The sequence below is a fragment of the Neopsephotus bourkii genome, unplaced genomic scaffold (genome assembly GCF_033783945.1).
Source record: "Neopsephotus bourkii isolate Nb327-2 ecotype Australia unplaced genomic scaffold, CSIRO-AGI_Nbou_v1 NB_549, whole genome shotgun sequence".
Taxonomy (NCBI): Eukaryota; Metazoa; Chordata; class Aves; order Psittaciformes; family Psittacidae; genus Neopsephotus; species Neopsephotus bourkii.
This window is the reverse complement of record NW_026901050.1, coordinates 2,458,580-2,472,770: the sequence shown is the minus strand read 5'-3', so window position 1 is coordinate 2,472,770 and position 14,191 is coordinate 2,458,580. Positions and strand designations below refer to the sequence as shown.

The window sequence follows — 14,191 nt, the reverse complement described above, 5'->3', positions numbered from 1 at the left end:
TTTTTACAAGATGACTAAGCGGGGAAAGGATGCCGATGGGTGGGTATTCTCAGGCCAAGTGAAAATGACCCATTTGGTGTTTTGGTTGTAGTCAGTGTATTAACTAAACTGTGATCTATCACTTTTATTCACTGTACATGATGTAGTGCAATTCTGACTCATGATGACTAGATACTTTTTGTAGCAAAGAACCTTGGTGCCTTAGAGTACTTCTGAAGTTGCCAAAAGTGACAAGGATTTTCTTGTTCAAGGCTTTTTTTGGTTCGGTTTTGCCCTCCCCTTTCCTCTCTCCCCCCCCCCCCCTTTTTTTTCTTGTTAATCCTCTTATTCTTGTGAGAGACCAGTCTCAGAAAAGCAGCCCTATAGTATGTTAGCATCGGCAGAAACATCGGAAGATGTTAACGGTTTGAGCCTGTAATTCTTTGCTTAGGCTGCAGTTAACAGAGTAAAAAGAAAAAAAATCTCTTTGAAAAGTGGCTAAAATAGGCACGTTTACTGATAGTGAGGTGCACAAACTAAGCCAGATGGGATCAGGATGAATGGTAAACCTTAGCCTGTCACCTTACAGCATAAGGCAAAATAACAATTTTCTGAACTTCAGCTATTCAGTGGCATTTTTGAGGTTGCTTGTAAACGTTTAGATTCATATATTACCTCATTCTTCACCCTATTGGGAAAAGCGGCATGATATTCAAGGAAGAAAAAAATAATTTACAGAATCGTCACTGGCATGTATATCAATGGCATAGAAATGTGTACAAATATCCCAAGATGTTTAGGCTTTAATAGCTTTGCTATGAAATGTGCAGAAAATATATTGAATTACTAGGCAACTGAAAGAAAGTAGCAATTATCAGATTCACACTAGGCTTTCTAAATAGGACTTCCCCAGTATTAGTACTTACTAATGTAAATACTAGCTCATAAATTAATGTCTAGTCACCTGTCCTTAGTGATTATTTTATATACATAACATAATTGTCAGTGAAGTCGCACCTTTCTCAGTCAGGGAAAGGTAGGGTAAATTGTCTAACAGTCACAATGGTATTGATGAATGAAATCAGAACCAAAAAGATGTCTCTGTTCTCATCTACTGATTTTTAATTTATGTATTTAAATATATATATATTTATTTGGTAAAAGGGATTCTGATGAATGTCAAAAATTCTCAAAACTTGCTGTTACGTTCTAGGCTTGGGAGATTTTTAGGGATTTAAATGGAACTGCTGCTCATGGATGGAGGTTTCAAAAGTTTATAAAAAGGGAAATAAAAGCATGCAACATATACCTTTTCTTAATTTGAGACAGAAATTACTTCTGCATTTTGGTTTCAAATAGCTGTGCCAGCACGTAACAAACACAGCATCACCCAGGGCTTTTTATTTTTTATTTAAGTGCTTCAAAGGTACTGTAGAAATTGTGCTTGGGTTGTTTGGTTTATTTTTTTCCCCAGCATCATGTTTTGTGAGATGGTGCATTCTCTTGTCAGTTATTTTTCGTAATTCAATAAGCTACTTCATTTAACACTTAAAGCTGAACATCTGAAAGAAAACGTATGCATATTTTGAACTTTGCAAAAAGTTGATAAACTCTTTGTGTAATATTGGTTAGGAAACTCAAAAGCAACCATGTCCCGCCACTGCTTTCCAGAGCTAAATGTTAAATTCTCTTTTAACTTTTATTTTTAAGGGGGGAGGAATTGTAAATGAACAATATTCTACATCTTTAATAAATCTGTTGCTCCCTCAGTTAAAGTTTTAACAATCTCTCTACTCTTGTGCACCCATGTTTTTAATCAAGTAGACTGAGAAATGTTTCACTAGAATCCTTTTCTTTCTCTGTCTCTGTCTCTCTCAGCATAATAAAACCACCCAGGATTAATAACAAACCTTTCTGTGAGATGTGTAACAATAGCTGTGTTGGAGCATGTACCTTGACAATCGTCATCATTTATATGAGTTTCAGTCTGTCTCTGATTTAGTAGAATATCTCTGAAGGTACATTTTTTTTTTTTTTAAGGAATACTCTAGTTAGAATTTAAAAAATAATTCCACCAGATTATGATGCGATTTCTCTGTAAACTGCGGTATGAGGTCACTTTTGGAGAATAAGTTTGTTTCTTTTTAAGAAAGGCATCTTCTTTCCAGTTGAAATAGTTATTTATTCTTCTTTATGAGTTTATGGTACATCTCTCTCTCTCTCTGTGTACATGTGCAGGCTGTGTACGTATACATATGCGCACACGTGTACAACATATATATTTTTTTTTTGAATCATGGCAGGTGATCTTTAGAGGCGGGACTGAGTATGGATCATTTGAACGAGGCAACTCAGGGGAAAGAACATTCAGAAATGTCTAACAATGTAAGCGATCCGAAGGGTCCACCAGCCAAAATTGCGCGCTTGGAACAGAATGGGAGTCCATTAGGAAGAGGAAGACTTGGAAGTACAGGAACTAAAATGCAAGGAGTGCCTTTAAAACACTCTGGACACCTGATGAAAACTAATATTAGAAAAGGTAACACTTTTGATAATTCTGCATTAGAGAAATATGATTTATAATATTTTTGTTGGGGAAAGTATACTTTTGCAGACTCTACTTCATTTATATTTCAGGATTAAATCTCCATTTTAAAATACTATATATTCCCAACTCTGATATAAATCACATTTGAGAAATGTAAGCTTCATGCTTGGGTGGAGCATTTTGCTTTACAGGGTGGAGTCTGATATTTGTGAAGGTAAAGGCTAGTTGCTCTTATTAAAGGAAATTCCTACATTGAAATAGAAGTAATATAATGCATTAATTCTTTGAGTAAGTGTTGGGCTAAGAAACGCAAAAATATCTAAGAGTAAATACCAACCCCCCCAAAAACAAATTCTTGCCTTTCCTCTTAATGATGGTCCAAGCTTGGAAGGACAGCACTATTTCCATAACAGTTGCAAGTTGGTTTAAAGGAGAGAGTGTTAAATCTTTAGGTATCACGTTGGAAAAGTCATTTATGATGTCAATCTTTGCAGTTTATTTTCTTAAGTACAATTCATTATTGAACAATGAACAACTTGGGTGTCATATTTTTCAGTGGCTGGTTTGCTGTAATTAGACATTTGCACAAGGAAAAGGCACATTTAGAATCATTGATGTTTGTATATGGATGGCTTTTGTTTGCACTGAAAATACTTTTAATGGACAATACTCTATAAATTTTGCTTATCGAAATGTGTAAACCTTTTTGACCATGTCCTGCAGGCTTGCTCATTTAAATCAAAATATGCTGCATGTAATTTGGCATTTGTTTTAAAACAGACTCTACTTTTCTTGGTATAATCGGTTATGTTTATAATCCAGATTTTGCTTGCATTTGCGAAGCAAAGTGCAAAATGCAACCAAGACTATTAAATGCACAAAGTTAGAAGGCAGAGGAATTTCATTGTGTCTGATGCATAACATTTATCGTACAATCATTTATTTTTTCCTCGGTTTGGCGAAAACAAAGACTATATTGATCCTGAAATGAACAGGCACAGCAGTCCGTATTGTTAGATCTTTATCTATTAAAAATGGAAAAACAGCACTTCAGCAAATTCTTTGGCCTCTGCTCATGATTACCCTATTTATTGATTGTTTGCCAAGAATGTATGCATCTTAAGAAAGCCAGGGTAAGAGCATTAAAAATATAATTTATTACGGCTTTTTGCAGAGTGCATTAACATTGTACAGTGAAGCAGTGGGGCTATATAAAAAGGACTTTCTGACGCCTGCAAACATATAAGTTCCATAAATTCCTAAATAGGAGATTTCAGCTGTCTCTGGTATTATGTGATATTTGCACAGCAAACTTTAATGCCAGGACAGTTTTAGACAAGGATTCTACAGACTTCACTGCTCCTTATGGCAGACGTGCTGTTTACACAGACTCGTAAACCTGCAGCAAAAGCTCTAACACTGCCTTCAGGTTTAAATCATGCTGTATTTTTAGCAGGGAGCAGTGACCAGTGCTCTCCCCTTTAATACTAGAAGGTTATGAAGTTGCTGCACTTGGAGGTCTTGCCAAGTACTAGCGGGAGTGATCAGCCAGCTGAGATTGTGCTCTCCTGTATAACATTTTTCACATTAACAGAAGGACACTAGTGACAGTTTGCTAAAAGATTTAGTGGCTTGATTTGTAGTCAGATGATACCTGTACAGCACTACCAGCATCCACCTCTGATAATCTATGCTTTACATCAAAATTCGGCCAGGAGGTCCTCCTGGGTTTTTTGAAGTACCATGTTTTCCAGAATACTGCAACTAGGGAGACTCTGTACCTGGCAAAAAGTGTGTTGATACGCAGCTAAGTTACCAGCGCATTGCTAGTTTTGTGTCTGATCGCAACTTAATTTGCAGGAACTGATAAAGGGAAAAACAAACAGGCTTTGGCTGCTTAGCAGTATGTCTGCACTGTTTGTTAAAATGAAGCTTTGTTTACATTTTATCTTCAGGTATTAATGGTGAAACTACTTAAGAATTTTGAGCCCTTACGCTGAGTCAGGCAGTAGTAGGTCAAACATCAATTGTGAGAGCCTGGAAGGGAGGAAAAAGAAAACCCACCACCTTTTTGCAGATGAATCATGTGTGTGTTTTAGAAAGCTCTCCACAGCTTAATTAAAACCAGTGAAGAAATCACCAGTGTGCAAGTACTGCTTTTGCTTTGGTCTTCTTTTCTGACCAAGTCTCAGATTTAAAAGAAACAAACAGACCCACCAAAAAAAAAAAAAAAAAAAAAAAAAAAAGGAAAGAAAAGACCCCAAAAAAAGCCCAAAGAAAAAAGAAAAAGGTCCTTCCTGCACTACATAAATATTGGCAAGCTTTTAGTCTTGTCTTTCATGCTGAGCCTATTGGGCAAACTGAAGTGAGTTTGTGAGCTTTTCCAAGCAAGCCTGAAGGGGTTTGTTTGCCAGAGATTGACTCTCTGGTGAGCAGATGTAGTTTAAATATACGTGCTTAAGAGGTATCTTTTTTATTGTGATTTCTTGCTATACATTAGAGCGCAAATCAACAGACGTGGTCTTAAAATATTTATCTATTGTCAAGAATAAATCTTCTTTTTGTACTACAGTGTGCCTGATGCACTTTAGCAGCTTAGGAGGCTTCCATAAGTCTAGAGGGCAGTGGTTGTAGAGGCATTAACATTGTAGGACTAATTGGAGTTCCTGGGTGCCCTGTTAAAATAACCCTTGTCATCATTTATGCTAAAGATGATACCCCTCTGGCAGGCTGCCATAAGACAGTTCTGTACATCTGATTTTAACCCTTTTGCTTTCTGTCATTATGAGATCTTAACCTGTGCTGCTGGAAACAGCAGGACAGGACTGGGGTCTGAAACTGCAGATCTGAGGTCATCGTGTCATCTGTGTCTGTCTGGGAGGCCGGGAGGGATTTTCACAGAGTCTAGGAATTTAGTCTGATTACCAGCAGAGACTTTGTCCTTAAACCAGCTTGGATCATTTGTTACTTCTCTGTCTGTTGTCAAAAGGGAGGGAAATAAATAAAAAAAGCAAAAGGAAAAGGTTATTTGCCTAATATTCTGTGCAGGATAGGGAAGCGTTTGTTGTATGATGTTACAAAACTGGAAATTAGTAATTGCTTTTAGGCTTCCCAAAATAGCAATGAATACCAGAAATGTGGAATGTAAAGGGCAGGAGGTAACAACAACCACAAAAGAAAGCCCAAATCAAATCCTGAGCTGCAGGTACACTTCTTAACACAGCATTGAAATCTTGGTTTGTTCCTTAAAGATGCGAGGGAAAGTACTGCTCAAGTGCACTCAGTGAATGAAGCACGAATTAGTGTTAACTTTTGCCTTGTTTCCTTGTGTACTGTTTTCAGAGGGAATGTATAACACACAAGGTGATTTGCTGTCGGTTTAAAGCAATTAAATATTTTTGGCAGGACTAAGAAAGTTTTAATGTTAACGAACAAAATTATGTAGCTGGTACTAAAATGGCTTACAGGGAAGACATCTGCAGTATGTATTTAGGTTCTCATGCTGCCTGCTACTCACAACAAACCAGGCAGGACAGAGAGAATCAACTTCTCTTCAGTCAACCTTGTTATTTCTATAGAAGGTAATTCTTTAAATCTGTAACTGATCAAGCGAGATAAATTTGCATTTCTGCTTTTCAGAGAGATGTAGGTTTTGTAGAACTTTTTCTTTTTTGGGGGAGGGTGAGGGGAAAGGACTCGGGGAATATGTTTATCAAATATTTGTGATGATTCTTGATGGCTCCTCTGCCTGTTCGTACAGGTTTTATTTACATAACGCTGTATAGACCCACCTACTGTACTATAACTCAAGTTTAATATGTTAAATATATATTTTTTTAATAGGAAGTATGCTTCCAGTTTTCTGTGTAGTAGAACATTATGAAAATGCCATTGAGTACGATTCTAAGGAGGAGCATGCAGAATTCGTGTTGGTGAGGAAGGATATGCTTTTCAACCAACTGATTGAAATGGCATTGCTATCACTTGGATATTCTCACAGCTCTGCTGCCCAAGCAAAAGGTAAATACGATCACAAAACTGTATGATGAATTCTGTTTGTCTGTGGGGTCTTGGGGGAGGGGCAGGATTTCTTTCAGGAGCGCAATGCAGGTTTTGCTTCTTAAACTTCTTGCAGATTCTGTGTCTGTGTGTCTTTTTTGCATTCACGTATTTTTGTTTAGTTACTGCGCATTTTGTTCTTGGGGAATGTGGAGGTAAATTTTTTTTGTTTTGTTTTGTTTAAAGAAAAAAAAAAAGACTTCAACTGAATCATTAGTATGCTTATTGACCTTAATAATCTGCTCCACTGAGGATCCACAAGGAAGTGTAAAGCATATTTGAGCAGATGGACTGTTGAGAGTCAACTTGCATTTATGACTGAATATCCAGCTCTGCTTCTTTTATTTTGTTCCTGATGGTTTTATAGACTGCAAAGTGTTTGGTTAGGGTTTTTTGTTGTTTTTCTTTTTTTCTGTACTCAGTCCTAGCATTGCAAAATCCTTCCTAATTTAGCAAGAGGAATGGTATTATATCATATCTTATTTGAATTCATGGGAACTTAGGAAAATACACTTCTATATGTATTTAAAAATTGCTACTATAATACATTTGAATAATTCCATAATATTGATAAAGCCTATGCTTGGTGATGTGTGGGTAGGATTTTTTTTGGGGGGATGTTCTTTTGTTTTGCCAGATTTAAGAGTCTAGAAACAAAGGTGGTGATCTTGTTAAAATCAGGTACTTCTTTTGCCCTTAGGAATTAACAGGTAATTTACTTCCCCCCCCCCCCCCCCCTCATTTTTCCTGCCCTTCTTGACAACTTCCCCTCCCCTCAAAAAATAAAAATCCCACAGGGCTTATCCAGGTTGGGAAGTGGAATCCAGTTCCACTCTCCTATGTGACAGATGCCCCTGATGCTACAGTAGCAGACATGCTGCAAGACGTGTATCATGTGGTCACACTGAAAATCCAGTTACACAGGTAAGTTGCATACCAGTTCTGGGACGTGAACTCTTGTCTGCTCGTATTGTTCATATGGCTTGTATTTAATTCCCACTGTGCCGTGTGCTCAAAGTACAAAGGCTTATCTAAATTCCTTTTTAGTTACTCTAATTCTTCTTTAACTTACAGTATACTATTGCTGAAAACTTTTATAGCTCTGATACATAGATTTTCTTTGGATATCTCATTAAAACTATATTGCATTTTAGTCAATTAAATGATGCATTACAAGAAGGCATTTTACATAAAGTTTACTTAAGAGAAAAATATTTTTGCATATCATGAACAGTACCATCTGTGTGCATTTTGTAGAAGAATGACTTGATCACACTTATTGTTGCTGTCTAGGTTCTTAAATTCACAGTAACGAAAAAGAAAAAAACGGTTAATATATTAATGCTTTTCATGATCAGTTGTGAGAAAGCATTACACCTTAAATTGCTTTACCAAGCGCATCAGAGCAGGAAGGTAGAAGTAACATGAAAAAATAGTCGCCACATGCAGCTGATGTATAATTCATGCATCAATACAGCAGATGTGTTGTATAAAGTAATTAACTAATCGGAACAATCAGGAGACCGAGAGCAATCTCCAGATGCATCTGCTTGATGCGCAAAATGAAATCTGTCTGTCTTAAAGGAATGTTCTGCAGCAGGATGCAATCTTGTAATAATCCCTTTTCTAATCTGTGTTTCAAATAGTTGCCCTAAACTAGAAGACTTGCCTCCTGAACAGTGGTCTCACACAACAGTAAGAAATGCTCTGAAGGACTTACTGAAGGATATGAACCAGAGTTCATTGGCCAAGGAATGTCCCCTTTCACAGGTACTTAGCATAACATGTAATAAATAATAAAGCACTATAGGCAACGCTGATGTGAGATTTGAGATTTCTACAGACTATAGCAAGTAGTACTCATGGAGTGAATCTGCCAAATATGCAAATTCATTTGACCACTTCATGATCTTTATAAATATGCCCGATTCATTTTGAACATAGTCTTACAACGTTTCCCATGGGGAGCCATGAAAGATTGTTTACACCACACAAAAATTGTCTCACAGCAAACTGGATTTTAACTGGTTTTTGTCTTTAGTCTTTGAACTGCTTTGATGCAACTACCTTTTTCAAGCACGTGTTCAAGATGTTAAAAGGCTCTTTACTTACTGCTGTCAACAGTACTACTGAATCTGAATGCTTGTTAGATAACCTACAGTAGTTTTAAATGCTAATTCATAAAATGAGACAGTCTTTGGCATGCTATGTGAGAAGGGAATAAAGAATAAAGCTCCTTGGATGATGTGTTGTTGCAAACAACCAAAGGAAAAGAAGTCATTTATTAGTTCTAATCAAAATATACCTAAACAAAAATGAAGCTTTAATTTATGCATTGCTAAATATTGAACTGATGCTTTCCTCAAGCCTTAGCAGTATTGTTCTTTTCTGCTATTCTTTTTGTAATTGTTTTGTCCAGTTACTGTAAAGGCACAACTTACTTTTCTGTGCACTGCGGTGTCCAATGATGCTGTGGTGGGACCACCATATTTCTTTCCACCTTTTAAATTGAAAAAAAATATTCATTGTTGTGCAGCAGCAGAGGCAAATTCAGTATACAAATAAATGATGCTGGTTGTGGTAGGGAATGGAGAAAGGAAATTAAGGAAGTCAAGTTTTTTTTATGGGGATTTTATTTCTCTTGCTGCGAATATTGGAGTCTGCCTCTGAAAGACTTCAGTTAAGCTATAAAGGACTACTCTCTGTCTGTCTTTTCAGCAGATATATTAGCGGGCTGTTTTGCCATTGTTTTTTTTCCCCTATGGTTAGATTGTTTCCAGTAGCTCCAATATAGGAAGTTGTGAAATGGAAATAATCAAAATTATTTTCACTGTTTGCAAACCATCCCAGTAGTGTGTCTGCAAAGTTATCTTGTATGTGCCTACTGTAAAAGCATGTGAACTTTTGCACTGCTGGATTACGGAAGCTGCAAATAATTTGGGATTTTTCTCCATTTTAATAGTGCTAGCTTGTACTTGATACTGATGGAAAGCAAGTAAATTCTGTCGAGATGGAATATTTCATTTTTATTTGGACACCAGGTTTCCCATAGCAGCTTCTGTGTATATGTAGATGATGCAACGATAAAGCAGAAAAAAGGTTTTAAAATTAATATTTCACTAGAGACAGTATCATGGTACTGGAGAAAATTCAATCATCATACTTTTAAAAAGTTGAGTTTTAAACTATGCTGGATTTTTATATAATAATTTTAATGGACAAAACCTATGTTGCCTAACAACAGCTCTTGACATTAGCAGTTGAGATAACCAAAACCCCAGAATACAGAACTCTGATTTTTGGGCCGTTTGTTTACTGTTTTGCACTAAAAGAATATACTTAAAGCCGTCATCTTGTTTCTGTTGTTTAAATCATGCTTATTTTGTCATCTATCTTCACTAGCACTGTGGTACTTGGGTTGCAAAAATGTAAATAGCTTCTGCTTTTCTTCTTTCTTCAAAGACCAAATCAGATTAAGCTTAAAATACATTTGTTTATTCTTAACTTTTGGAAAAAAACAGCTGTTACAGTGGTTGATCAAGAACCCATAGATGTTCCCATTTCCGTCTGGGAGCTTGAGGGAGGACGTATTGATCTGACGGTGTCCTTTTCATAGGACTAAATTAAGCTGAATGCTTCCCATATTTGCTTAAGTAATAACTTAGTGTATATCTCTCTATGGAAGGGATACTGATTTAAGAGTGTCTCTATTTTATTAAGCGTATTAGTTTGTGAATTCCCATGCAGTGGTGTGCTGCTGCAACAGAGGTGAGATGTAAGAGCACAACAGAGGTCGGGAGGCAATGTTTCCTTAGAGGGTCCATCAAAATGCCATCACGGGAGATTCTTCTAAGATCGGAGGAGTGGTCTCTCCCGTTATGTACTTCCATGGGCATAGGTAATGCTATATGAAGTGCTTCATCACAAATGAAAACTAATGAAGTGACACTGTGCCATAACTTATTAACACTGTTATATAATTTATTAACCACATTAACCCATGACTGAAAGTGGGAATGAGAGTAGTTATCGTTTTTGGTCACTGTCACTAGCAGTGCTCTATTTTGTGTAGGTACAGAAGGATTTGTTGTGAAGTATTTAAGTTGCTGTGCTCAATGCATAGGATCTCCGAAGCCCCGTCTAAGCATGGAAAACTGAGAGTCATCATTGTCACTTAGAATCCACTCTATTTTCTTAATTAATCTTGCATTTTGTGTATTAAAAAAATTGCTCATATTTATTCAGAATACTGATATTCTGTGTACTGCAAAGAAACCCAAGTAGACTATTTTTATACTGCAGATATATTTAATAGTTTGAAAATATGTGAGCAAACAAACTTGGAGATCCAGTTTGTCTTAGAGTCTTGAAAACTTAACAGCATCATCCACTTAAGTGGGTTTTTTTCTTTTTCTCTTTCTCTTTTCTTCTCCATTTCTTTTCTTGTCCAACTAAAACCATAGGGCATACAGGAATGAACTCTCCATGCCTTCCTTGGTAAAATACCACTGTGACTCTTGCTCTCATTAGGAGAGCAGAATATATGGTCTCTTTTGAACCTACTGTAATTGTCTCACTTTTTGGGTTCTGTGACCACACCTGAAGGCTAGGTTTGTCACTCAGTGTATGAGCCTATACCACAGGGTATCACCATTGACTTAACTTGAAGTACTCATGGACCAGAGCAAATGCATGGCTCTGAATTGCTGTGGAATTGCAAGCATCTATGCAGAGGTTATAGTTCTCAAATTTTTGGTATCAAGTAGGCAAGGTAAAGCATGGTGCAGTCTTGTATGGAAAACCAAGCTTGTTCTGAATTGTATGCTGCAGTATGTATTTTCATGCTTTACCTTGGGTTTGCAGACTTTATTGCTAGAGAGGAGCAGCATACACACGTGTCAGGTGAAAGACATTTTGCATTTGAGATGCACGGCTCACTTAATTTCTGCTTCCTTTCCAGACCTCTTTTGTTGGGGAAGGCAACTTGGAATTTAATGTAGCACTCAATTTTGGGCCATCTTGTGCACTCCATTAAATTGGTGCATCTTGTGAGTGGCCTAGATCTCATTTCCCTCTTGTTTTGGCTCTTGAGTCTCCAAAGGGCTGTAAAGAAATTGTTCTACCATCAATTCTTATTTCCAGCCCCTTGCACAGAAACTCTATTCTACCTTGGTCTGTTGGGAGCTGCTCTAAAGTGATCAGGCAGGCATGCCTATTGCATTTATTTATTTAATGTTAGTCCTTCCATCTCTTTACTCAGCCTTAGTGCTAGAGTTTTCATACTTCACAGTTTTGCTCTGGTTTGGTTTTTAGTGCAGAAGTCTCTCATTACTTCCACAGTTAAAATAACTGAAATACTACAGACTGTATTTATACCAATGTTAATAAGGTGTTTTTTTTCTGTTGTTTTGTCCCTATTGAATTATTGTCTCTCATTCTCTCTCTCTGTGAATATATATATATTTACACACATACAGTTAGGTAACTTTTTATGATGGAGAGGAGAACATGAGCTATCAGCCTGAGAAAAAGGCTAGAAATTCTTTTAATAATTCTGGAACAAACTCACTGTATGCTTTTGAACATTTAGATGTACTCCTTATCTTGAGTTCCTGTAACCTTTTCCATGAAAAGAAGATAACAAGTGACCTACCAAATGAAGAGATTGTAGAGATGAATTAGTATCTGGGCACCCCTTTGAAAATATGTGATCAAATGACATTGACTTTTCCACTGGTATTATCTTGCCTATGTTTTTTTTTTTTTTTTGCTACAAAAAGATTTTTTTAAATGACTGTTGTTAGCATTTACAAATGGGCATTTTATCAAGCCCACTGCAAAAGCACTTCTGAAGCAAGGGATTTTTTTCTTTTCCCTTATAGTATCCTGAAATGTAAAGGTGGGCGATTTTTTTTTTTTTATTTCTTTTTTTTCCTTTGCTCATCTTTTGAAGCTGCTTGTGTATATACAACCAATAGTCCATGCAGTATGGATGAGAAACCAGGCCTGATGTGTAGTAGAATCTCAAATCTCATGGTTTATTTATTTATTAAATATTTTGTAGGGGATGTGCAATATTTGCATGCACTATATCTGGAGGCTGTGATACTTACGGACATAGTCATCTACAGGCATTCCATGTTTAATTTATTTTTTAAGATATCTGTGTGTGCCTACACACCCCCACCCCTCTGCCATGCCTGTGATATACATAAGTTTGCTCCTGATGAAGAGGGAATGGCATTTTGTCAGATAGAGGGATACACTCTTGCATTCCATGAAATGTATGCGCACACAGAACAAGTGCTGGTATGATACCCAAGTCTGAATAGTTTTGCACTTGTGATAAATATAGCTATCCTGATTGCATTTTGATCAAACTTCTGTGCTGTTGTGCATGGTTGTCTGCATCTGACATGGGCACCATATAGATCATATAATTTCCTTTCTGTTCAGATATCCTGCCCAGAATTTGCATGCTGTTTTATGCAGACATCGTGCCGACTTCATACGATCTGGCAGAGATGCCAGACAGAAAGCTTGCTCAGAACGTCAGTGTTTCTCAGTTCACCTGATCTGAAGGCACCTGGCATCATAGCAAATAAGCAGCACGACAGAAATCCTCTCACATTTTCTCACTGCTGTTCTGACCATCCCACCTCCAAAATCCTACCAAAAAAAAAAAAAGCGGCATTTGCTAAAACTAAACTTTCCAGACCTATAAATAACCAAGGAATGAGCTATTAAGAGTTGCCAAAATACATACTTTTCATGAGCAATTTTTAATTCATGCTTTAGAAAACTGAAAGGTGTTTGTTTTTTTTTTTTTTACCTTACTCTTTCAATTTTACCTGCCTAGACCTGAGATCAAGTCTTTAGATTTCTTTGTTGCTTCTGATTCTCTTCTCTCCTTCTCTCCTCTTCCTCCCCTCCCCCAGTACTTAATAACCTGAGTAAAGAATGTAGCTCCTTTTTCTGTAACTTAGAAGGTACTATACTTTAGATTTTAAAGATGTCATTAATTATTTCATGGAAGTAAATCCTTGAGGGTCTGGATTCAGGTTTTGGCAGGCAGAGCCTATCAACCCACCCCTCAGTTGCTTAAGAGCATTCACTCTGATGTCTCTTCACGCTGATGTGGTATCTAGATTTTTAAAAGATTTTCAATTAACTATTAAAATTTGTGCCCATGATTTTTAGTCATCCAGATAGGACAGGCAGTATAGAGCCTATTGCTGATGGGATGGGGAAGATGTAATGCACATGTTGGTAGAGCTGTGTGAGGACATTCACATGATGCTCAACCTTTCAATTGCTTGATCTTTTGATCACTGATTTATGTTCTTTAGATGCATCTAAACACTCTCAGTGTTAAATCGATGTCATTCTATCTGCAACTGTTTTATCTGAGCAGCACCCTGTGAAAAGAGAAAATATATAGCTATTTTTTAATACCTCTTCATTAGGATTAACATTAAAATCAGGATGCCAGGAATCCCTTTCCAAAACAGTTATAGGGCCTAGACTTAATCTGGGGAGGAGGGCAGTGTAACTTGTTTCTCAAATAAATACAGTCTCTTATTTTAGAGGACTCTGTAAGGTGTC

General features: G+C 36.9%; 1 protein-coding gene across 10 annotated transcripts in view; it reads left to right on the top strand.

Moving 5' to 3' along the window:
• Positions 1–14,191, top strand: part of SATB1 (SATB homeobox 1) — a 92,463-nt gene that overhangs the window by 19,713 nt on the left and 58,559 nt on the right. For all 10 annotated transcript variants that reach the window (XM_061351059.1, XM_061351065.1, XM_061351060.1 and 7 more), the window contains 4 exons: positions 2,283–2,518; positions 6,371–6,547; positions 7,384–7,510; positions 8,233–8,356. In XM_061351059.1, coding sequence (XP_061207043.1) covers positions 2,308–2,518; positions 6,371–6,547; positions 7,384–7,510; positions 8,233–8,356 — 639 coding nt within the window. In that variant the 5' untranslated portion in view covers positions 2,283–2,307. The remainder of the gene's footprint in view (positions 1–2,282; positions 2,519–6,370; positions 6,548–7,383; positions 7,511–8,232; positions 8,357–14,191) is intronic.